At 59.1% G+C, this 23335-nt stretch overlaps 1 protein-coding gene across 5 annotated transcripts; it reads left to right on the forward strand.

Moving 5' to 3' along the window:
- The first annotated feature begins 396 nt into the window (after nt 1–396).
- HNF1B (HNF1 homeobox B) lies at nt 397–22792 on the forward strand. Of its 5 annotated transcripts, none has more exons than XR_012583508.1 (9): nt 397–906; nt 5280–5479; nt 6727–6991; nt 7424–7665; nt 14442–14602; nt 17693–18116; nt 18487–18605; nt 20979–21405; nt 22084–22792. XR_012583508.1 is itself a non-coding variant. In XM_074557032.1 (9 exons), the coding sequence occupies exons 1-9, from the start codon at nt 569–571 to the stop codon at nt 20997–20999; spliced, it is 1671 nt and encodes a 556-aa protein (XP_074413133.1). In that variant the 5' UTR covers nt 402–568; the 3' UTR covers nt 21000–22792. The 5 variants fall into 5 exon arrangements, 4 of the variants coding, with proteins under 4 accessions (XP_074413131.1, XP_074413132.1, XP_074413133.1 ...); XM_074557032.1 differs by having other exon boundaries at nt 402–906; nt 17693–17825; nt 17925–18116; nt 20979–22792; XM_074557033.1 differs by having other exon boundaries at nt 404–906; nt 6805–6991; nt 17693–17825; nt 17925–18116; nt 20979–22792.
- Nucleotides 22793–23335: the final 543 nt, after the last annotated feature.

A 23335-nucleotide genomic window follows, 5' to 3' on the forward strand; every position in this document is an offset into this window, starting at 1 on the left:
GGGCTGGGGCAGCAGGACCCACACACTGGAGGGCACGGGGCGAGAAACCGCGCGGGGCTCTCTCTCATGCTGGCCCCGTTCCAGCGCGGGCACAGCGCCCGACGGAGCCGAACCCGCCGCGGGTCCCGGCTCTGCCCGGGGGGCGCGGGCAGAGGGCGGCGCTCCCTTCCCGGGGCGCTCCCGGCCCCGGGACCCCCGACGGCGGCTCTGGGGCGCTCGGAGCCGCCGTGCCGTGCGGTGCCGTGCCGTGCCGTGCCGTGCCGTGCCGTGCCGTGCCGTGCCGTGCCGTGCCCGTGCGCGCCGTCCCGCCCGGCGCTGCCCCCGCCGCTCCCCCGGGGCCTCCCGCGGGCCGCGAGGCAAAGTCCGCCCCGGCGGGCGCTAAGGGCCGGGCCGAGCCGTGCCGGGCCGGGGCGGGGGCCGGAGGAGAGGCTTTGGCGCTGATTTGCATAAGGTATAATGCCTTATGGTGGCGGTCATGGCTCGGTAGAGCGCGGCCCGCGGCCCGCAGCAGCCGCGGCCGGGGCGGAGCGGGAGCAGCGCGGCGAGCGGAGCGGCAGGAGCGGGGAGGATGGTGTCCCAGCTGAGCGCCCTGCAACGGGAGCTGCTGGGCGCCCTGCTCAGCTCCGGCGCCACCAAGGAGGGGCTGATCCGCGCCCTGGAGGACATGGTGCCCGCCGCCGGCTTCGGCGTCAAGCTGGAGAGCCTGCCGCTGTCTCCGGGAGGGCCCCCCGACGGCAGGGCCGCGCTGCCGCCGCTGGCCAACGGGCACGGCAAGGGCAAGCTCTCGGGCGACGAGGGCTCCGAGGACGGCGACGACTTTGACACGCCGCAGATCCTCCGCGAGCTGCAGTCGCTCAACACGGAGGAGGCCGTGGAGCAGCGGGCGGAGGTGGAGAGGATGATCAGGTACCGGCACCGCCGCATCCGCCCGCGGGGCTCGGCCCGACGGCCGCGGCCCCAGCGCCCTGCCGGGGCTCGCTCCGGTGTGCCGGGCCCGGTGCGGGCTCCCGGCGCTCCCCGCTCGCCGTGTCCCGCCCGTGGCGGCTCCCGGGGCTCCCCGCCCGCCCCGCGGTCGGTCCCGGTGGCGGCTCCCGGGGCTCCCGGGGCTCCCTGTCCGGACCCCGCGGCGGAGCGGAGCGGAGCGGAGCGGGCAGGGGGAAGCCGGACCCGGCGGCCGCGTCCCCCCGTCCCGTCGGGGCTGCCCGTCCCCGGTCGCGGCGGGGCTCGGACCGGCCGCCGGCTCCGTCCGTCCGCGCCGGCGGCTCAAACGTAAACCGCACCACGTGGAGCCCGGGGCGTTATTAATTTATTTCTATAAATCATCAACAGAAAGATACACAAAAGGCCGCGATCAGGGCGATCGGGCCGGCGGGTTATTCATTGCCGGGGTTGTAAAACGGACCGGGAGCGGGGAAGGAGGAGGGAACCCCGACGGCGGCGGCTCCGCTCCGGCCCATCCCGAGATGCGGCACCGCTCCGAACCGAACCGGGCCGGGCCGGGCGGAACGGGGCAGCCCCGGGCTCGGCGGGCAGCGCTGCCCCGGCCCGTGGGAGCGGCACCGACCCCGCTCTGGAGCCCCGGGGAAGCGGCGCCGGTGTGAGCAGGTGGGAGCCCCGCGGGCCGGCCCCGAGTGCGGCGGGCACAGCTCGGGCTCTGTCCGTGTGGGGACGCCGGGCGCTGCCGTTCCTGTCGCGATGCCCAGCGCGGTGCCCGGAGCGCGGCCCCGGTGCTGCCGCCGTGTGTGCCCGGTGCTGTCGGCCGTGTGTGCCCGGTGCTGCCGGCCCTGTGTGCCCGGTGCTGCCGCCGTGTGTGCCCACCGTGTGTGCCCGGTGCTGCCGGCCCTGTGTGCCCGGCGCTGCCGGCCCTGTGTGCCCGTGCCCTCCGCCAGCCCGCAGAGCCCGGGGACGGCCCCGACTCTTCCCCCGGGATCTCGGCAGTCACGCTCCAGTCCCGCCCCGGTACCGGCAGGTGCCCGTTGGGGAGCCGGCAGTGCCACCCGGCCCACCCAGACTGGGACCCTTCGGGTGCTGAGGGGGCTCCTGCGAGGGAGGATCCATCGCGGGCCTCTCCCGATGGGCTCCCAGCCCTCCTGCCCGGCACGGAGCCCGCACCCCGGGGTGCTCCCGCCTGTCCCCAGTGTCCCCTTGCTGGCCACATCCACCCGGGGTGCCCGGGGTGCTGAGCGCCGGGGTCCCCGTGCTCCCACAGGTGTTTCTGAGCAAAGTTTGCCTCGGGTGCAAACAAGAGCGGGCACATGTCCCTGAGGAGCCTTTGCAAGGAGCTCGTGTTTGCTCTGAGAGAGGCCTTTGTACTTGGAGAGGGAGCAGCCCGGGCGGCCGGGAGACAGCGACCGCAGCCCTGCTGGGGCTGAGCCCCTCTTCTCCCATTCCCCCGGCGTCCCGACCCACGGCAGGCTCAGCCCGGGCTGTGCCCACATCCCTGGGCTGTTCAGGAGCCCTGCAGCTCTCCGGGACCATGGTTGGGGCTTTGCTGCCCACCCATGGCGTGGTGGGTGCTGTGGGGTCACCCATGGAGAGCCCAGCTCTGGACAGACCCCACAGCTCCCACCCTGCCCCATCCACCTGCAGGGCTCACCCGCGCCTCACTCAGGGAAATAATAAACCCCAGATGCCACCCGTGGGCTGGGGGCTGTGGGAAGGCCACCAGCCCTGGGGACCCAGCAGAGCCACCCCGAGATGTGTGGGGAGCACAGGCACAGCCTGGTGTGCGGGGAGATGCTGGGCAGGATGGCAGTTCTGCAGGGAGCTGGGCTTATAATCCATCTCTATAAATTCTTGGCATATTTCTCTGAGGATGTGGAGTGTATTTACCTGGTTTTGAGGCTGACAAAATGGGCGAGCTGGTCTGGGAATCGCTGGGAAGAGGAACAGGATTTGCCCCGTGCCTGTGTCTGAGGCTGGATGGGGAAATAATGGCTTTTTCTCGGGCAGCATTGGCAGCCAGGCTTTGTGGGGCTAATTTTGTGCAAGAAAAACACCTTTCCATGGTTCTGGTGAGAAGGATCGTGGAGCCAGGGCTGTAAACTGGTTTTCCAGTATTAGAAAGCACTCCTGGGTTGGGTCGGGGCTTTGGTTTTGTTTGTAAGTAAACTCCTGTTGAAGATTGGACAATTAATGTTTGTTTTATTTCATTTTGGTGACAGAATCAAAGAATAAGGGCTGGTGTTGACTCAAAAGGTTTTCCTCTCTGGCTTTTTAGGTTACCAAAAAAGAAAGGAAAAAAAAAAAGAGGCCAAACAAACACTCAAACGTTTCATTTTGGGTCAAGTCCAAACATTTTGTTTAACATGAAACAAAATGTTTGGGTTTGGTTTCAGGTTGTTTAACCCTTTTGAATACGGTCAAGTTGATTCGTAAAGGAAAAATCACTGCTCAGAAATTAAGACCTGAGTAATTGTTTTGAAAGTGTAAGTGTGAAACACGTTGGAAATGTCAAAGTGAAGACTTTTTAAAAATAATTAAATGGAGGGAAATTCCGGGACTTTTTTTCCTAATTCTCTGATATTTTTCCAACCTAAATGTTACCAAATTTTATGTGAATTTCCAAATCTCCTGTGTAGCCCCCGAGTCCCTCATTTGACATTTTCCAAGCGTGCTCTGATTCACCGGCTCTCGGTTTCACTCTGAGCAAACTGCCCTGGGCTCGGTTGCGAACCAAACCTCTCTTGGAAATGATAATGAGCTCTGTTTCATTAACTCGTTATTAATCAGTAATTAGTGGGATCAGTTGGGTGACATGAGCTGCTGGTGACAGAGGTCTGCCCGAGCCCCTCAGCTGGGGCAGGCGGCTTTACCTGGTTCTCCTGGGCAGGACATTTCCTCCACATCCTTCTCCTTGATTCCCACTTTTTCTGGGAGCCATCCCACGGACAGGACCCCCAAACCAGCAGGGCTCCCTGCCTGGGGGTGCAGCTTTGGGCTCAGCAGCTCCAGGAAGGCTCCGTGGCTCCTTCCCAGGGCTGGCAAAGCCCAGCTTGGCTCTGCTCCGGTGTTTTGCCGTGGATCCAACCAGCTTTGTTTTCAAGCTACATTCAGGAATAAAAGTAAGAAATTTACTTGTTGGGCTTTTTTTTTTTTTTTTCCTTCACTTGACAAGGTGAAGGATCCAAAGTAGGTGATGAATTGGGAAAGCAGTTGGACGTTCCAAGCCGGCGTTGGGGCATCGCATTATTTGAGTGCAGGACTGTGACCAGCTCTGGGCGCACACTGATTTTTCAGTGCTGAAGGTGCTCCCTTTTAGCCCGGAATAAATTCTGGGGTCTTGGATACAGCACAGGTATTTTGGCCTCTTGCTCTGCTGTCACACTGGGCATTCGATAGAGCTAAAGACCACGGGCCGCATTTGGATTTTCAGCTAATTTTCTTTTTTCTAAAATTAAATGATGCTAATCAGCAGACTGAATCAGTGGACAGTAAAGTAGTGTGATTTAGAGAAGAGTCATTTACACCTGGGTCCTACAGGAGCCAAATTCAAGTGTTTAATAATAATCAGGAGTGACTCAAAATTTTCGGGGGTTTGGTTTCGGTTTTGCGTTCGGGGTTTGTGTGCCTGGTTTGACCTTGGCTTCTCAGCCTTTTGCGTACGGTCAGTGCATGCACAGCTGTGAGAGCGAGGGAATAGGGTCCTTTTTAAGGGAATATTGAGATTTTTAGGTCATTATCCCTGTGGGAATGGAAGGAAGAAGCGCCACAGCAAGCGCGGCGTGTGGGGTTCGGCGGCAGGGCAGGGGGCACGGGCACAGTGCAGGTGCTGCACCCTGAGCAGGGCAGGAAAAGCATCCCCAGCCCTGCTCCTTCTTCATTAGCAGAGCAGGATGGGCTCTTCATGCCCATCCATGCGTGTGTCCCACTGCCTGTGCGTATCTTCCACGGCGGAAATGGCGCCGAACGCAAGGGCAGCAGCTCTTGGACGGGCTGTGCTTCTCCTTGGAGGTCTGGAGGAGCTTTGCTGGCATGGATGGGACCTTGGGGTGTCCTGATGGGACACTGGGGTGCTCTCTGGGGGAGCAGCCTGGTTGTGATCACACAGTGATGGTGTGAGCCCCCATCCCATCCCATCCCACACCCTGGGCTGGGACAGGGCTGTTTTGGGGGCTTTGGGAAAAACATACACTCCAAGGATCTTGTGTCCTTCTGAAATAGTTTTAATAATAATAATTAATAATGATAGTAATGAAAGGTCTCCATTACGGGGAGAAGCAAATCCTGGGGGCTTTCCCCTGGCAGCAGGTATTAACCCTTGGTTTCCCTGCCCACAGCGAGGACCCGTGGCGGGCAGCGAAGATGATCAAGGGCTACATGCAGCAGCACAACATCCCCCAGAGGGAGGTGGTGGATGTCACCGGCCTCAACCAGTCCCACCTGTCCCAGCACCTCAACAAGGGCACCCCCATGAAGACCCAGAAGAGAGCTGCCCTGTACACGTGGTACGTCCGCAAGCAGCGGGAGATCCTCCGCCGTAAGTACCTGTGGGAGTGGGGGGCAATGGGGGCAATGGGGGGCAATGGGGGCAATGGGGGCAATGGGGGCAATGGGGGCAATGGGGGTCCCCGTGTCCCTGCCCTGCCCTGGGCACCAGCACCAACCCCAGACACCGCCTCCCCAGAGCAGTTTTCCAAGTAAAATGAATTTAAGGTGCAGGAAAAGCGGGTGAGAGCCGCTCTGGGTGGCAGGGTTCCCCCCGGCTCATCCACACGGCTGAATTTCTGGGTATTTGTGTTTGTTAGAGCTGGGAAAGCAATTAATGATGGCTCACAATTCGGTGCCTTTCCCATCTTTGCACTTTTCCTTGCTATTTTTCAGGCTGCTCATTTTTTTCAACTAAGTGCAAAAAATGTAGAGAGAGAAAATTAAAAGTCCCTGAGTTGCTGCTGTGTGTAGCAGGGTTTGGGGCAGTCTGTGCTGTTTAAAATGCAGATTATTTTGACCAAGCACACAGACCATTCCTTTGTGCCCCTCTCCCACTCTTCCCTGCCCTGGGATCTGTCCCATAGCTCTCAAAGCAGCCCTGAGTGGCACTGGCACCCCTCAGGAAAGGGCTCTGCCTCCCTCTTGCAGAAGGATGCAATATCCAGCAGAGGGGAAGTGCAGAGAAGGGTTTAGCGCCAAATACCATTGCTCAGAAAACACACCTTGAGACGTTAGAGCAAACAGAGCCTGCTCCAGCCTTGCCCTGTGCTTCCCCCCCGTCACGGGGGGAAAAGCCATTATAAAAAGAGGGAGAATTCCCCTGCAAAACTGGGAATAATAAAACCCTCCCATTAATCTCCCTTTACTGCCGTGGTGACAAGTGCCGGGGCTGGGGCGGCTGCCGAAGGTCACCTCTGGTGCTGCCCGCCCCGGCACAGGGCTGGTGTCCCACCACGCTGGGAGGGGACTGGCAGGGAGCTGTGGCTGAGCACAGATCTGGGGCTCCCTCTCGGGGGGCTCTGCAGCCGTCCTGCTGGAAAAATCCTCCCGAAACAAGTGCGGGCTGGCAGGGCCCTGCCCATGAATATGCATGGCCATGGCGTGCCCTGCTCATGCCTCCCCATTAAACAGGGGTGGCAGCAGGCTGGCCCCTTCCCTTGCCGGGTGGGTGGCAGGGGGCACCTGGCTGGCTCCAAGGGCTGCCCTGGGCTCGGGGTGCTGGGCAGGGGACACGGGGGACCCTCGGTGCAGGACGGTGGCCACAGGCCAGCTCACGTCTGCTCCTTTCTCTTTCAGAGTTCAACCAGGCAGTCCAGGGTTGTGGAAATATGACAGACAAAGGCAGTCAGGATCAGCTGCTGTTTCTCTTTCCAGAGTTCAATCAGCAGAACCAGGGGGCTGCCCAGCTCGATGACGCCTGCTCCGAAACGCCCAGCAAGAAGATGCGGCGCAATCGGTTCAAGTGGGGGCCGGCCTCCCAGCAAATCTTGTACCAAGCCTACGAGCGCCAGAAGAACCCCAGCAAGGAGGAGAGGGAGACCCTGGTGGAGGAGTGCAACAGGTAATGGCTGCCCCACGCACCTGGGCTGCCTCCCCTGCCCACAGCCTCAGCCTTGCTTCAGAAAGCCACGGGAGATGCTGCAGGAGATGCCGTGGGAGATGCCATGCTCCAGGCTCACCACCCCAGCTCCCGGCTCGTGGCACAGCTTTGCCGAGCTGCCAGGCCTCTCCTTGCCATGTTTTCCCCCTCTGGGTGATGTCTGGGGCAGAGTGAGCTCCATGCTTGGGCAGGGGTGTGATGGGGATGCTGCAGGGATGGAACAGGGGGTACCACAGGGATGCTGCAGCATTGTCAGAGGGAGCGGGGATGGCGTTTACAGCATGGCTGGGTGGGCGTGCAGGAAGGGCTGAAACTCCCCCACATTTGTGGTATGCCAAGCCCCCTGCTTGCCCCCAGCAGCCCCCTTGCTCACACGTGTCCCTTGCCCTGCAGGGCCGAGTGTCTGCAGCGAGGAGTGTCCCCCTCCAAGGCGCACGGGCTGGGCTCCAACCTGGTGACGGAGGTGCGGGTGTACAACTGGTTTGCCAACCGGCGCAAGGAGGAGGCGTTCCGCCAGAAACTGGCCATGGATGCCTACAGCTCGGGCCAGCCCCCGCACAGCATGAACCTGCTGCTGTCCCACGGCTCCCCCCACCACAACCAGCCCAGCGCCTCCCCGCCCAGCAAAATGCCAGGTGAGCCTTGCCCAGGGTGCCGGGGGGATGGCAGATTTTGGGGGTACTGTGTGTGCAGGGAGAGGATGCTCAGCCTGGTCCCCACGGTGATGGAGGCAGCTCGTGCTGTCACCTCAGCGTTGTGGCCGCGTGGTGAGGGCTGGATTTCCGCCGTGCCGGGATAAATCAGTGTTTGCTTGATTGGTTTAGCTCACGGCAGCTCAGTTCCGTGTGGGCTCGGCTGGGCAGGGAGAGGCTGTGCCCAGCAGGGCAGGAGGAGCTGCCCCGTGCCTGCCGTGGTGTGGCAGTGCCAGTTCATGGTGTGTAGCCCGCTGGGGAGGTTCTGGGGGTGCACAGGCAATGCAGAGGGAAGAGGTGGCAGCGTGTCCTGGCCCCCCTGCACTGGGCTGGCTGCATGGCTCTGCAGCATCCCTGTGCCACAGCGGAGCAAGGAGGCTGAAGAAAGCTGTAAGGGGTGCAGGGTAACCCCTCCTCCTCCTCCTCACAGCCCAAAGTCCGGCCCTGCCGTGCCCAGGGCTGGGCAGAGCTGAGCAGAGCCGCTGAAAACCCCCGGGGGATTGAGTGGGAGATAACGGCATGGGGAGGGGGCTGCACGCCGGGCAGGGGCGAGAGGCATTTTTGGGAGAACAATCCCCATTGTCCCTTACCTGCAGCCTGCTATGGGCACAGGGGTCTCGGTGATGGGGGCTCAGCATCCCCACTGCCCCGCGTCCCCTCGGACACAGCCCGGGAAATGCCCCAGCCTGGTGTGACACAGACCCAGCTGTGGCAATGCCCCTGCCTGGTGTAACCCACACTCAGCTCGGCACAAGGCAAACCCGACGGAGCCCGTGCTGCGGACAGTCCCCATGGGAAGGAAGGGCAGGGTACCGGGGATGCTCCTGCACACAGGAGCTCAGTACCCGGGGACGTCCGTGCGCCGCTCCCGGCCCCGGAGGAACCGGCAGCATCCCGAGGACCGGCCAGCGGTGACCAAGATGTGACCCTGCCCCAGGAATGCCCCGCACAATGGCCGGGACGGGCGGGACGTTTGCCCTGCTGTCAGCGGCTGATTGCTTACAAGGTGCCCTACAAGCACATTGTCAGCAGCATCAGCTGTTTTCGGTGTCGCGGCGGGGCTCACAATGCCCCACCAGCATGCAGCCCCGCATTGTCACGGCGTGTCCCCCGTGCATGCTTAATTGACAATTACGGCGGGGCTTTGAACGGAGCCCGCTGCCTTTGATGTGCCCCCGGCCTGGCAGCGCACATGGGGCGCCCCCGAGAGCCTTTGTGTCCTTCGGGCAGGGGACAGCAATTACTGGGACCGCGGGCATTTATCTCGGCGCTGGAGGGCCCTTAAGGCCCCGGCTTTCTTTGGCCGTCGGAGCGGGGCCAGCAGGGGCCGGCCGTGCCTGTAGGGCTCTTGTAGGGCCGCTGACAGCCCGAGCCCAGGGGCTTTCAGTGGGGCAGGAGTGATGGCTGCGGAGCACGGCCCCTCCGGAGGGGTCAGCAGGGCTCCGATGTGGGGATTTCTCTGGTGCTGCGATCCGTCCTGAGGAGGGGAAGATGGGCATGCCAAGGGACACCGTGGGGTTTTAGGGCTGATTTTGGGGGAAGCAGGCAAGGATGGAGCTCAGCCGTGGTTGCTCCAGGACACCGTGGGGTTTTAGGGCTGATTTTTAGGGGGAAACAGGCAGGGATGGAGCTCAGCCATGATTGCTCCAGGACACCGTGGGGTTTTACACCGTGGGGTTTTAGGGCTAATTTGGGGGCAGCAGGCTGGGATGGAGCTCAGCCATGGTTGCTCCAGGACACTGTGGGGTTTTAGGGTTGATTTGATTGCTCCAGGACACCGTGGGGTTTTAGGGCTGATTTTGGGGGAAGCAGGCAAGGATGGAGCTTAGCCGTGATTGCTCCAGGACACCGTGGGATTTTACACCGTGGGGCTTTAGGGCTGATTTTGGGGGAAGCAGGCAGGGATGGACCTCAGCCATGATTGCTTCAGGGCGCTTGGACCAAGCTGCATCCCAGACGTTCCCAAACCACCACCGGGTGCATCCCTGCTGTAACCCCTCCGGGGGATGTTTGGGATGCCCTCCGGGTGGGGCACACCCGGCTGACCCCATGGTGGCTGTCCATGCTGGGATTTGAACTGTCCTTGCCCCGAGGTGGCGGCGTCTGGGCCGCTCAATGCCTTAACAGCTTAATGACAGCCTGGGACAGTGTCCCTGTCCCCCTGCCCGCCACGGAAACGAGGGGGCTGCAGCTCTGGGGCTGCTCAGAGCTCCCCGTGCCCCTGCACAAAGGGGGTCACCCCTCCTTGGGACATCAATGGGGTCCTGCCAAAGGGCGGGATGAGAGCGGGGCAGGGATGGGAGCTGTAAAAGTCAAACATCCCCCGGCCTCTTCTCGGGGACCCATCTGTCAGGCCTAGAGCTGTGGGTTTTAACTGTTTGCAGGTAAATACTTAAAGCCTTTCTATCTCGGAGGCTCCTCTCCGAGGCTGGACTTTTCCCTTCCTCTGGGTTTTATCAGCGATCTTGGTTCCCTGTTTGATTTGAAGGTCACTCGGGGCTTTATCTCGGTGCCATGGCAGACTCTGGCTTATGCCATTTTATCTTCAAGAGCCCCGAAGACAATCGGGGCATTGATGAGATTAGGGGAAGCACCGCCCGGCCCCGAGCCCGCCCTGCATACAAAGGGCCCCAGGGTGGGGGGCACAGCATCCCTGGAGCCTGTCTGGGGGGCACAGCATCATCTCCAGCCTGTCCTGGGGGGCTGCACACCCATGGGGGTCAGGGTGTCATCCATCCATCCATCCATCCATCCATCCATCCATCCATCCATCCATCCATCTTTCCATCCCTGCTCTGCAAACATTAGAGTACCAGATCAATATCTGAGCAATTGCATGTATTTACACATATATGTGTATATAGATATATATTAAAATGAATTACATATATATAGATATATAAATTAAAATGCATTACTTATATATATATAATATATATAATATTAAAATGCATTACTTATATATATATAAATTTAGATATCTCTATATTTAAATGCATTATATATATATGTATATATATATGTGTATATATATATATATATATATATACACACACACATTTAGCTGTCTCTGCAGCTGGAGATAAACATAAAAATAACCCAGTGCCACCCCTGATAGTCTCCCTAAAACCCAAAGGGCAGCTGAAGGGCTTTACCTTCCCTTTACAAGAAGAGCCCATCAGCAAACCCTGGCTCTGGGGTACCCTGGTTTGTTCCTGGCTTTGGGTACCCTGGTCTGTTCCTGGCTCCCTCCCCGTGTTCTGGGGGTGCTGTCTCTCGCTGGGACCCCGTGGCAGTGGCTGTAATATTTTACTGTCAGGGACATTGTGGGGCTGGCTGGGTACAGTGCACTGTTAGGAGCTTTTCCCTGCTTTATGGGGGTAATTAGAACTTTATGACAGCAGCGAAATGGGAGGGTCTAGTCCCCATAAACGGGTTTATAATGGATATAAACTATGCACCTCTGTAACTGAGCGAGATTAACACTTTAGGGACAATTTGAGTGGCAGCCCAAAAATCAGAGGTGCCCTCAGTGCTGCCTGGACCTGAATTTTGGGAGGGTGAAGTTGTCCCACAGTGACCTGGCTGTCCATAGTGTCAGCGGGTGAAGCATCACTGACTCCAGCATGTCCCCAAAAATTACACTTTGCTTTTCTCACCCCATTTTTACACCCTGGCCTGCATCCTGGAGGGTCAGGCAGAGCCAGAGCTGTATCCCCTCCACCACCAGATCACCGGTGAATTTTTGGGGTCTGTTTTGGGGTTTGGCATGGCTGGTGATGTGCAGGACATTGGTGAAGGTCTGGGCAGAAGCCTAGAGCTGGGGGAAGGGGCAGGCTGGAGGCTGGGATGTGCTATGGCACGGTGGCAGCAGGGCTCTCACTGCATGGGAATGACAGTTAAAAGTACAATGAGGGTTTTGTTTTAACATATACAATTTATTAATATCAAACATGACTTAAAGCAAAGCAGAACCAAACTGCTTCCCTGCTGGTGCCTGCCAAAGGCAGGGCCTGGTGTGTTCTGAGGAAAGGCACAAGGCTGCGATGAGAGTGATAAAGAGACTGATCCTTGCCCCAAACTCCCCTCCACCATCCCAAAAGCCCCCAAAGCCAAGCCAGGAGGGTGAGTGTGGCACCCAGAGCAGTCAGGAGGTGCTGGGGTGTCTGTGGTGCACAGGGCCCCTGCCCTGGGGCTGTCACTGCTGTCCCCATCCGTGGCTGGAGCAGGGTTAAGGCTATGGAGCCAGACCCTGCTGGGGCAGGGGAGGGCAGTAAAACATTTCACAGCCTGTGCAGCTCAGGGCCCACACAATGGCCCGTCCCATAAACACACTTTTATGTTATGGCTGTAGCTCCAGTTAAAAATAAAGCCTAGAGGAGGGCAGGCTCCCGGGCCAGACCCGTTCCTGTGACCCCATCCCGGCTCCTCTCCTGAGGGAGCAGACTGAGGGGGAATAAATCCCTTTGCACAAGGGCTGCCTCCAGCTGTGGAGGCACAGCAGAGCAGCAGGAGAACCCTTGTGCTGGGCCCTGATGGCTGTCTGGGCCCAGCCCATAAAGCCTGGATGCCAGAGCTCTGGAGGAATCCTTCATTCCTGGTGCTCCCAGCTGTAACCCTGCCCCTGCATTCACCCCAGCCCTCTGGGGAGCTCCCAGGGCTGTGCTGCCAGGGCAGGGCTGCATCCCAGCCCTCAGTGATGGAGAGAGCCCTGGGAGCTGAGAGGAAAGGCACCCCCATCCCCAGGGAGCTCCCTGAGTGCCAGCAGTGACAGCAGCAGCAATGCCTTGTGGTGGCATTAATATCCCTGATGTGAATGATGTGATCTGCCCAAATGCAGCCCAGCCCTGGGGACACGTAAATAATAACATTCCTCCCATTGTGGGGATGGGGAATAATAATAATAATAATAACACCCCTCCCATTGTGGGGATGGGGAATATTAATGCTAACACTCCCATTGTGGGGATGGGGAAATAAAAATAATAATAACAACACTCCTCCCATTGTGGGGATGGGGAAATAATAATAACAACACTCCTCTTGTTGTGGGGATGGGGACAGCCCAGTGAGGGTGGATGCTTCCCAAAATGAGCCCTGCAGGAGGATTCTGCCTGCCCTGCAAGTGGTTCTCAGCAGGTCCCTGGTGGGGCTGGACAGTGGCACTGCTGTCCCCAGCCCCAGAGCCCAGCCTGGCTCTCCTGGGGAGAGCTAATCCTCATCAGGACTCTTCATCAACACACAGAGCCTGCAGTGGTTTTATCTGGAGGCCCAAAATCTCAGTCCCCAGCCTATCTGGGGATCTCGGCGCTGGTTATTGTTCCTCAAACAATCAAAGGCTCGTCCTTGGGGCTGCAAGGAAGAGCTTCAGAATCAGCATTTAACCACCCTTCTGTGTGTTTTAAAGCCAGCTTCACAGCTTTGGGTGGCTTGGCTGACGGGGTACCACCCCCTCGGCTGCACAGGGCATGATTTTGCATTTAAAATCCACTTTTTGTTGTTTGGCTGAGCCCAGAGGAGCCTGAAGACAGCAGAAACTCTGATTTCTCAGGCGAGAGAAGCCGTCTGCCCTGGTCTATCTCTCAGCTCATGGCCAGAAGAAAGGGCTTTGTTTTATCTCCCTGCCATTGTTCCACAGCGGGATGGATCCCGGCCCGCAGTGAATGAAGCACCCTCTGCAGGAACGGGAATGGGAATGGGAATGGGAATGGGAATGGGAATGGGAATGGGAACGGGAATGGGAACAGGAACAGGAACGGGAATGGGAATGTGTGTGACAGTGCCCAGGTTGGGCAATGTTTAAATGTTTACCCTGGACATCCACTCGGGCCAATATCCACCTGCCAGAGGACATTCTTTTATTATCAGGGATAAAGGGGTTTGCTGGGAAATCATCAGGAGCCAGACATGGAGCAGATTCCTATCTGTGGCTCGTGTTTAACCAGCTGATGGGGGAAATTCGGGGGTGATTGCAGAGTGGCTGTGGTGTGGTTTGGGTGGAGGCTGTGGGCGGCTCTGGGCTTGGTTTTGGAGCTGGGGAGAGCTCCTGGACTCCAGTTCTGGTTTCTTTGCTTTTCCTTGGTTCAGAGATGGATTTTAGAGTTGTCCTTAGAGCATCCTTCATGAGCCAGCCCCAGGCTGAGCCTCCATGGGATTTTCCTCCAGAACCATGGTTTGTCTGTCTGTCCATCCTCCACCATGTCCATCCCAGAGCAGTTCAGTGAATCTGGCTGGGAGCACAGGGCTGGGCTCCTCCTAACAAGTGGTTTTTCCTCTTAACAAATGGTTTTTCACCCTAGCTGTCAGGGCAGCCCTGTAAAAGACACTTTTGTTTGCCCTGGGTTTTCCTCAGTTAATTATTTGTGATCTGTGGATGCCTTTCATGGCACATGGCTGATCATATGGCTATCAGTGTGGGGTGCTTCGGCCAAATTAAATACATTTATATGGGAGACCTGTGCTGGGGGCAGATTTCCCTGAGGGCAGGGGAGGGCTGGGGTCTGCTCTGGGGCCTGGGGGGTGTCTGCTCCCTCTGGCTCACTGCAGCCCCGTGTGTGTGTTGTAGGGGTCAGGTACAGCCGGGGCACACCTGGCACCGCTCTGTAGTGCCCATAGGTGACACCAGCCCCGTGTGTGTGTTTCAGGGGTCAGGTACAGCCAGGGCACACCTGGCACATCTCTGTATCCCCCATGGATGACACCATGCCCATGTTTTTCAGGGGTCAGGTACAGCCAGGCGGGCGGCGAGGCCGTGTCCTCAGGGGCCATCAGCCACCACGGCGGTGCTGCCATGGTCACCACGAGCCAGGCTGTGCTGCAGCAGGTCTCCCCGGCCAGCCTGGACCCGGGCCACGCTCTGCTGTCTCCCGAAGGGAAAATGGTGAGTACACCTGGCCCATTGTGGCGGCGGCGGCGGCGCTGATAAGATAAGAGGGCCCAGGGGCAGAGCAAACAGAGCTTTCCCCGGGTTTCACACCGGCCCGGCTGAACAATGGGGCATTGTGGGGGCCCGGGGTGCCGCTGTCCCCACCTCCGAGGCGGTGGGACACACGGTGTGCTCCAGCTGCATCTGCCAGAGCCGGGCTCATTGATTGCAGGCTGGGTGGATCTCTGTTTGCTTTCCCCTGCCCATGACATGGTATCGATAAAATACTCATTCATTACTTCTCCTGAAGCCCTCCTGAGTTTGGGAAGAGCTTTTCCTGCTAGCAGGGACCTTCCTGTCCCAGGGGATGGAAGCTGCTCATGCTGGCTCTGCCCCCCAGCTCCTGCCTCTCCCTCTCCCCTTTGCCATGGGGCTCTGCTGGGCAGAGCTGTCAGTGTCAGCATGGCAGGAATGGAGATGGGACATCAGCATCCCTGATGGGGATGGGGACACCAGCATCCCTGTGCTGCTGGACAGTCCCCATGCTGCTGCTGCAGGGCCCTGGCCCTCGGGGTGCCCCTTCCTGGGGCAAAGCCCCTGCAGGGTGGGTGAGGGAACAGGACAAGGAGGGGTGCAGGAGGACAAGGAGGGGTGCAGGAGGGCAAGGAGGGGGTGCAGGAGGGCAAGAAGGGGTACAGAGGCTCAGGCCAGCACGGGATGGGTGTGATAGCTGAGCACAGCCCGTCCCTGGAGCAGCCTGGCAGGGCTTTGCCTGCAGCTGCTGCTTTTCCAGGAGTTTTTTTTCCGGCTGAAATCGAAAGTCAAACATGGCACTGGGTGACGGGGCCAAGCCGGTTCCTGCCCGGTTTTCACTTCCATTTTCAGAGGGCTGTCCCTGCTGGGCCATGCTGTGGGTGCCCTGGTGAGGCTGGGTGCCCATGGAGGGGCTCACTGTGCCCTCCCTCACTGTGGCACCGTTTCACTGTGCCATTCCCCCTGGCTGGGGAGGGTCTCTGTGCAGCCCCTCTGCTCTGGCACTCACCCTGCCGAGCCCAACGTGCCCTGCCATGCTAGGGGCACACTGCAGACAGACACCCCAGCCCCCCAGCCCACTGCCTCTGCCCCAGCACGCCCAGCTCAGCCCAGGGTGTGTTGAGCCTCATAACCCTCAGCCTGGAAGCCATAAAATGAGTCAGGGACAAAGGCAGCAGCACTGCATGCCCAGGGTGGGGGTCCCCGAGCTCCAGGCAATGCCAGCACCCCCTGCCAGCTCCTGGAACTGGGCAGAGACCCCCAGAAGGGGCTGGGCAGCACGGCAGGAGGAAAGGGAGCAGGTTAATATGGGAAAGGCACTCGGTGAAGTGCAGCAGAAGAGCTCTCCCCAAGGCACAGACACTGCCCAGCCGTGGGGACCCTGGCTCTACCAGCTTATCTCTGATCTCCAGGCAGGGCTAGCTGGTGCTTGCCAGTGATTTAATAGAAACATGCTGTAGGCTGTGGTTTCTAGTAAGTAAACATGTGCCTTTACTGCCCCACATGAAACGAGGAGCTGCCAAGGAAGTTGCTGCATCTCTCAGGAAAGAGCATTACTGAAATCCCTCGTGGCTCACTCTTTCCTGCTCCGGTGTTTGCCTGGGCTGTGTCAGTGCCAGAGGGTCTGCCCTGAGGGCCCAGTGCCCGGAGGGTCTTTTCCATCATGCCCAGTGCAGGTGCAGTGCTCTGGGGCCAAACACCCCATGAGAAGAGCCAGGGCTGCAGCGTGTGCCCGCCGGGAGCTGTTTGGCTTGTGCAGCCGAGTGTGCTGTAACCCGGCCTTGGAGGCACTTGGAAAGTGGAAAATACCGGATCAGGAAACGTGAGTCACTCCCGGGCTGTGGAATTTATTGATGGATTTGTTTCAATTGCTATCTCCAGCTCACATGTGCAAAATAAACAAGGTGCTCGGCACCGGTGTCCAGAAATGTCACCTGAAGGGCTGCAGGGATGGCTCTGCACTGGGACTGGGGTCACCCTGTGCAGGAGGGCTAACAGCAGGAATTAGGGGAAGGGGCAGCAGTTAAAGAAATGAGGCACTTACAGTCCTGGGGAGCAGCCCCAGTGCTGGCAGCACATGCCAAGTGCCTTTGTCTGATCCCTAAACTTTGGCCCGAAACCCCAGCACTGGCTCTGGCTGTGCACACCCGCCCTGTCTCACCAGTATCCTGCCAGCTTGGTGACTAAGATCATCACCACGAGGCCCTTTTAACCTTCCTCCCGTCATTTTTCTCCACTTCCCTGAGTTTATAGGACCCACTTTCCCCTGCAAGCAGGATGGCTGAGTCTCATAAGGATGGTTAGGAGTTAATGAGTGCTGAGAGCCCTCAGCTGTCCCCGGGGCTGGAGCTTGGACTCGGGGTACAGAGCAGCCAGGGTTTGGGATGTGCTGTGTTCCAGTGCCATGCTCCAGTGCAGCTGGAGGCCAGTGCCAGCAGAGCCTTTCCCAACGCTGCTCTGCTGTACATTAACACCAAGCTGAGGTGCTGCAGTCAGGGGGGGCTCTCTGGGGTGAAACCCAGCAGGACTGCAGCTGCTTCTCTCTGGGGAGGGGGCTCTGCTGATGCCCCCAAGCCCCATGGAAGAGGGGAGGAGGGGGCTCTGCTGATGGCTCCCATGGAGATCAGGAGGGGGCTGTGCTGATGGTCCCCATGTCCCCATGGAGATGAGGAGGAGGGGGCTCTGCTGATGCCCCCCTGCCCCATGGAAGAGGGGAGGAGGGGGCTCTGCTGATGCCCCCAAGCCCCATGGAAGAGGGGAGGAGGGGGCTCTGCTGATGGCTCCCATGGAGATCAGGAGGGGGCTGTGCTGATGGTCCCCATGTCCCCATGGAGAGGAGGAGGAGGGGGCTCTGCTGATGGCTCCCATGGAGAGCAGGATGGGGCTCTGCTGATGCCCCCATGCCCCATGGAAGAGGGGAGGAGGGGGCTCTGCTGATGGCTCCCATGGAGAGCAGGATGGGGCTCTGCTGATGCCCCCATGCCCCATGGAAGAGGGGAGGAGGGGGCTCTGCTGATGCCCCCACAAAGGGCAGGAGGGGGCTGTGCTGACTGTGCCTGTCCTGCCCCGCAGATCTCGGTGTCGGGGGGCGGGCTGCCCCCGGTGAGCACCCTGACCAACATCCACAGCCTGTCCCACCACAACGCGCAGCAGTCGCAGAACCTCATCATGACGCCGCTCTCGGGGGTCATGGCCATCGCCCAGAGTAAGTGCCCACCCAGCTCCCCTGGTGCCCTGCCCTGCCCTGGCAGGGTGGCCCTGCTGCCCCTGCTGACGCCCCGCTCTGCTCTCTCCCTGCTGCCAGGTCTGAACACCTCGCAGGCCCAGAGCGTCCCCGTCATCAACAGCGTGGCGGGCAGCCTGGCAGCCCTGCAGCCCGTGCAGTTCTCCCAGCAGCTGCACAGCCCGCACCAGCAGCCCCTGATGCAGCAGTCCCCGGGCCACATGGCACAGCAGCCCTTCATGGCCACGGTCACCCAGCTGCAGAACTCACACAGTAAGGCCTGGGGAGCTGCACGGGCCCCTGTATGGATTCACATGGGAAATCAGCTTGGGCCCTCCTCCTCCTGCCCTGCCCTTGGCTGCTGCTCCTCTCATGGCTCCAGCCCATGGATGCTCAGCAGGGCAGGCTGGTCACATCCTGCCTCATCCCTTCCTCCCTCTGGTCCAGCCACAGCCCCTCAATCCCCACGGGTTCCTGGGGGTGAGCTGCTGCCTGAGGATGCAGCGGCTTGAAGGGAAGTGCTGGGTTCTTCCCTTGCCTTGTTTGATCCCATCCCCATTCCCTGCTGCCCGTTCCCATTCCTGGACATGCCATGGCAGGGTTTGGGGTGGTTTTTCCCTGACCTGTCCCCTTGTGCCCACAGTGTACACACACAAGCAGGAGCCCCCCCAGTACTCGCACACCTCGCGCTTCCCCTCGGCCATGGTGGTGACGGACACCAGCAGCATCAGCACGCTCACCAACATGTCCTCCAGCAAGCAGGTAATGCCCACAGGGCTGGCTGAGGGGGCACAGGGTGGGCTGGGAGCCTGGGGGGCAGTTTTACCCCCTTTGCATGTGGGGCCGGAGGGGGGAGTTGCACAGACCCCATCTCCTGGGGAGAGCTGAGGATGGGAACGCCATTGCAGCCCCTTCACGGGCTCTAGAACACCTGCTTGTGGTGGTGGGATGGGATTTGGGTGGTTTTGGCTCCAGAACACCTGCCTGCAGTGGTGGGAAGGGATTTGGGTGGTTTTGGTGGTACCAGGCAGGCCCTGCTCATCCCTGAGAGTGGAGCATCCTGCTGGGGCTGAGGAGGCAGAACCAAGCAGGTTCTGCTGCCCACATCCAGGGGATCAACCCTGGCTGGAGTCAAGTGGAGTCCAAGGCTGCCCAGCCTCCCCCAGCCCATAAACCTTTATCATCTGCCCACTGCAGGTGTAAGGCCGGACTTATCCTGGTTCAAATCAGGTGTGTGAGGTTTTCCTGAGACAATGGTCCCTTTCTGAGAGCCAACTCTGGGGACTGTGGGAAATATGTGGCCCTTATTGATCGCTAGATAAATAAGAGAGAGCCTTGAACTTGCATTCAGATAAACTTTTCTTCCCGAGGTTTGACAGGGGACAGGGAAAAAATGTCTGCAATGACCACAGAGTAAATACAGCGTGGGATTGCTGAGAGACCCCCCCAGCACCGCTGCGGGATCCTGGGCAGGGGCGGAGGAAGGGGCTGCAAAGGGGACACCTGGGGGGTTCGGGGCGCTTGGGGAGGGGTCAGGAACGGCTCCCCAGGGGGATCCCACTCGGGGCAGTCCCAGGGTGAGCGCTCAGGCACGGCCGCCCCCGGCTCCATTTCCTGCGTGCGGCGTTATCGGCCCATCTGCTGCGCGCTCAGCCCGAACTGCCCCTGATTAATCGAGCTCTGCTGCCTTTGATGCGGCAGCCCCGGGACACAGGAAATGTCCCTGGCAGCGAGATGGAGCCCGGCCATCCCCTGCTGCCCGGGGCCCTGCGATCAGCCTACCCTGACCACGCCGGGGCTCTGCCTCCATCACCTTCCTGCGCTTCAATTCCAGCAGGGCTCAGGAGGGATATGGGGCCAAGACCCTGCACCCACCCCTGTTACCCCCAATACACCATAAAGATCACCTGCGAGCACAAGGCAGGATGTGAGCTGTGTCCAACAGCAAACCCTCCCAGCCCCCAGGGTCTATTTCCTACCAGCCATTCTGTGCCCAAGATATAGCTGGAAAATTTTCTCTTTGGGCATGGATTTCTTTCGTGGTGGTCAGCAGTTTCATCAGCCAGAGGTGGATGGAGAGTGACAGATGCAGTGTAGGGGGGCGATAAATGCAGCTCACCACCCAAATACCTGAATGTTTTCGGTGATTTGGGTTTCTATCATTGACTGGAGTTACCAGGGGCTGTGCCCTGGCTCCTCCACACTTTGCCTCAGCACAAAGCAGGGAGTCCCCACCAGACCCCAAAACCTGTTCCGTGGTGGAGTTGGCTGCTCCAGGTCCTGCCAGGGGGATGGGGCTGGAGGGAGGTCCCTGCTCACCCCCAGCTCCCTTATCAGATGCTGCTGTTAGACCTGGAAGGGGCAAATACCTCTCTGTTCCTTTGACAACGCTCGGGGCCGAGGCACGGCGTTTATGACGTTGGCAAACACCTGATAGCCAGGGCCAGTCCCTAATGACATGTCACGGGAGCCTCCTGGCGTCTCCTTATCTGCGCCTGATGATGTTTGCTGTGCAAGGTCACCCCGCCCCTGCCGGGCCCGCCGGGACCGGGGGGACCCCCGGGATGGGCAAGGATGGGGAAGGGGCCCCTGCGGTGGGATGGATGTGGAGCTTTGTCCCTGGAGATGGGAGCATTGCTGGGGATGAGCCCCGGCACTGCTCCCACCCCAGCCGAGCTCAGCCTCACGCTTGGCTGCTCCCGGGCACAAACAGGACTCCTGGCACAGACTAGGCACAAACAGGACCTTTTTTGGCGTTATTATTTTTGGGAGGGGTGGCAATAGCTGGCTAAGAAAGTATTTTCTCACTGGCTCCCCTACTGGGGTGCCAGGGAGGGCTGGGGGCTGAGCAGGGCAGAACCAAGGTGGTCACAGAGCAGGGCAGGAGGTGAAGCAGGGATGCAGGAGGTGATGCAGGAGGTGATGCAGGGATACAGGAGGTGATGCAGGGATGCAGGAGGTGATGCAGGAGGTGATCAGGAGGTGATGCAGGGATACAGGAGGTGATTCAGGAGTGATGCAGGAGGTGATGCAGGGATACAGGAGGTGATGCAGGAGGCGATGCCTCCGAATGCTTTGTGTTGCTGCCTCCTCCTGCCGGCGCCGCTCACTGTGCCGCTCTCTCTCCTTGCACAGTGTCCCCTGCAAGCCTGGTGATGCTCCACACCTCGCTGCTTTTGCACACAGCAACGGGATCTCCTTTTCCTCACCATCCCGCCGGGAGCCGCCTGCCGGAGCAGCGCCCAGCAGCGAGCGAGGAGCCCGACACGGAGCCGGGCCCGGGGCTCCCTCTCCGGGGCTCTCCCGGTCCTGCCTCTCCATCCCTCCACGCAGTGTTTCCAAGACGTGTCTTGGGGATTGTTTTGCTGAAGTGTTTGCCTTGCAAGAGGCTCTCCCGAGGAACGAGGCACGGGCTGTGCTGGGAGCTGGCAGAAGGGGAAGATGGATCATGTTTGAGTTGTACTCCTCCACTCGGACTGAGAGGGACCGGGTCTGTTACTTGGCGTTCGGAGGGAGGAACTGCATGTGTTGTTGAACTGAGCCAATTAACCTGTAAATATAGGTACAGTCTGCTCCATCCTCCCCCCTCCCACTCCTATACATAGAGATTTATATAAAAAAGAAGTAAATTTTGTCCAATGGATGTAAACTACTGTAATTAAGTGCAATTCCCCCATCTGTATATATTGGTCCTGAATATCTTCATTTTGTCTTTTTCTTTCTTTTTTTTTTTTTTTTTTTTTTGTTTTGTTTTGTTTTGTTTTGATTTTTTTTTTATGGTAAAGGTCAGAGCTGAGGATGGTTTTGGTTTTGTATTTCTCTTTTTCCTTTAAATGAGTTGATTGCAGTCCTGGGGCTGGCAAGGACCCTGGCCAGGCAGCACTGGGCTCTGCTGTGCAGGACAGACAGACAGACAGTGTCCCCTGCACGGTGACATCCCACGTGAAGGAAGGGCACAGGGCAAGCTGAGTAGAGCCCTGGCAGGACCTGGATGGTCCGTGTGGGGACAGCTGTGATATGAATTAATCTCAATGCATTTCCCTGCTTTTTGGGGGCCCTGAGGGGGCTCTGGTGGGTAGGGAAGGACTCAGCAGCCTGGGGAGCACACCCAGGTACTGGGATGTGTCAGCAGCTTCCAGGTGAGCCTGGAGCATTTGCAGCACAGAGTGAATGAGGCCACACGGAATTCTGATGGGATCTGCCCCAGTGGGTTCAGACTCTCCCTTTTCTCCTCTCCCAGGGCGCAGAAGGGGTTGGGTGCCCAGTCACTGCCTCATCTCCTGCCCAGTGAATGGCCAGCACAGGTGGCTTCTTTCCACCTTCAGCAGGTTATGATGAACCTTGTTGGCTCCACTCTTAGTGCACAGGGTGCTCTGGTCCTTGTGGTGCCCTGGATTGATGGATGGATGGACAGATGGATGTATGGATGGAATATGGGCTGTGGTGTGGAAGCTCCAGCTGCTGCCCTGTCTCGGCTGGCACCAGCTCCTGCATGGGAAGCCCTGCAGAAACATCTGCAGCTTGTGAATGACCCCAGCTCTGTGGGGAGGGCATGTCCAGCCCCTCAGCACACACACCACAACCTTCCAAAGCCATGGAAGTGTTAAAGGCATCGTCTGCCCTCTGTGAGACACGAGCTGCTCTGTGCCTGCTCCCCTCTGTAAATGGATCTCATGCTCCTGAGTTGTGCCGATTTTCCACAAACTCTGTGGCATGTGCCAACTGCTGAGAGGGATTTCGAGAGGTGGGCAGCAGCAGAGGTGCCCATGGAGAGACAGCCAAGCTAAGGAGAGCACTGGGTGCTCTCTTTGGGCTGAGAAGAGCTCTTGGACTCACAGTGGGATCCTCACCTGGCTGGCACTGACAGGAGCTGCCCACTGGTGAATGTCATCAGGAATTTGGAGACCAATACTCAGAATTACATTTAATTTAATGTATACCATAATTAAATACCATTTTTTCTGAGCCCTTGCTGCTGTGTGGTCTGTGAGCTCCCCAGTGACCATGTGTGGTGGTTTGGCAGAGGTGGGGCTGAGGGGACACGGGCTGGTGGCACGTCCCTGCTGCTGTCCCTTGCAATGACCATGTCACTTATACCTCCCTGCATGTCCAGGGTTTCCTGTGCACCCCCAGGCGTCAGCCAGGAGGCTTCTGGAGGTGGGGAGAGCCACCCTCACCCCCTAATGATGCTGTCCTTGTCCCAGCAGTGCTCCCTCATTCCCTGCTGGCTTTAGCAGCCCTTTAGCTGAGCAGTAAGGAAATCAGGAGGGGAGTGCCAAGGGTAAGCCCTGTGTGCTGAGCATGCTGAGCCCCAGGGGGAGGTGGTGGCAGGGTGTGCTCCAGGGGCTGGAGAGCTCTTGGAGAGCCTTGCTTGTGAAGAGCTAACAGAGCTGAGTGACTGAGCACAGCACTGGGAAAGGGTGGAGTTAATGGGAAATAATGTGGGGCTTTCCTGGCTGCTGCAAATCCAGGCTGGAGTGGCCCTGCAGAGG

The sequence above is a fragment of the Zonotrichia albicollis genome, chromosome 22 (assembly GCF_047830755.1).
Source record: "Zonotrichia albicollis isolate bZonAlb1 chromosome 22, bZonAlb1.hap1, whole genome shotgun sequence".
In the NCBI taxonomy this organism is placed as follows: domain Eukaryota; kingdom Metazoa; phylum Chordata; class Aves; order Passeriformes; family Passerellidae; genus Zonotrichia; species Zonotrichia albicollis.

What these genes read in the sequence shown, in the direction of transcription:
- HNF1B (XM_074557030.1), top strand. Translation starts at nt 569, where the DNA reads ATGGTGTCCCAGCTGAGCGCCCTGCAACGGGAGCTGCTGGGCGCCCTG. An exon ending in CCCGCCCAGCAAAATGCCAG is followed by an intron (nt 7,666 to 14,441) that starts GTGAGCCTTGCC and finishes CATGTTTTTCAG; the next exon opens with GGGTCAGGTACAGCCAGGCG. An exon ending in ACATGTCCTCCAGCAAGCAG is followed by an intron (nt 18,606 to 20,978) that starts GTAATGCCCACA and finishes CTCCTTGCACAG; the next exon opens with TGTCCCCTGCAAGCCTGGTG.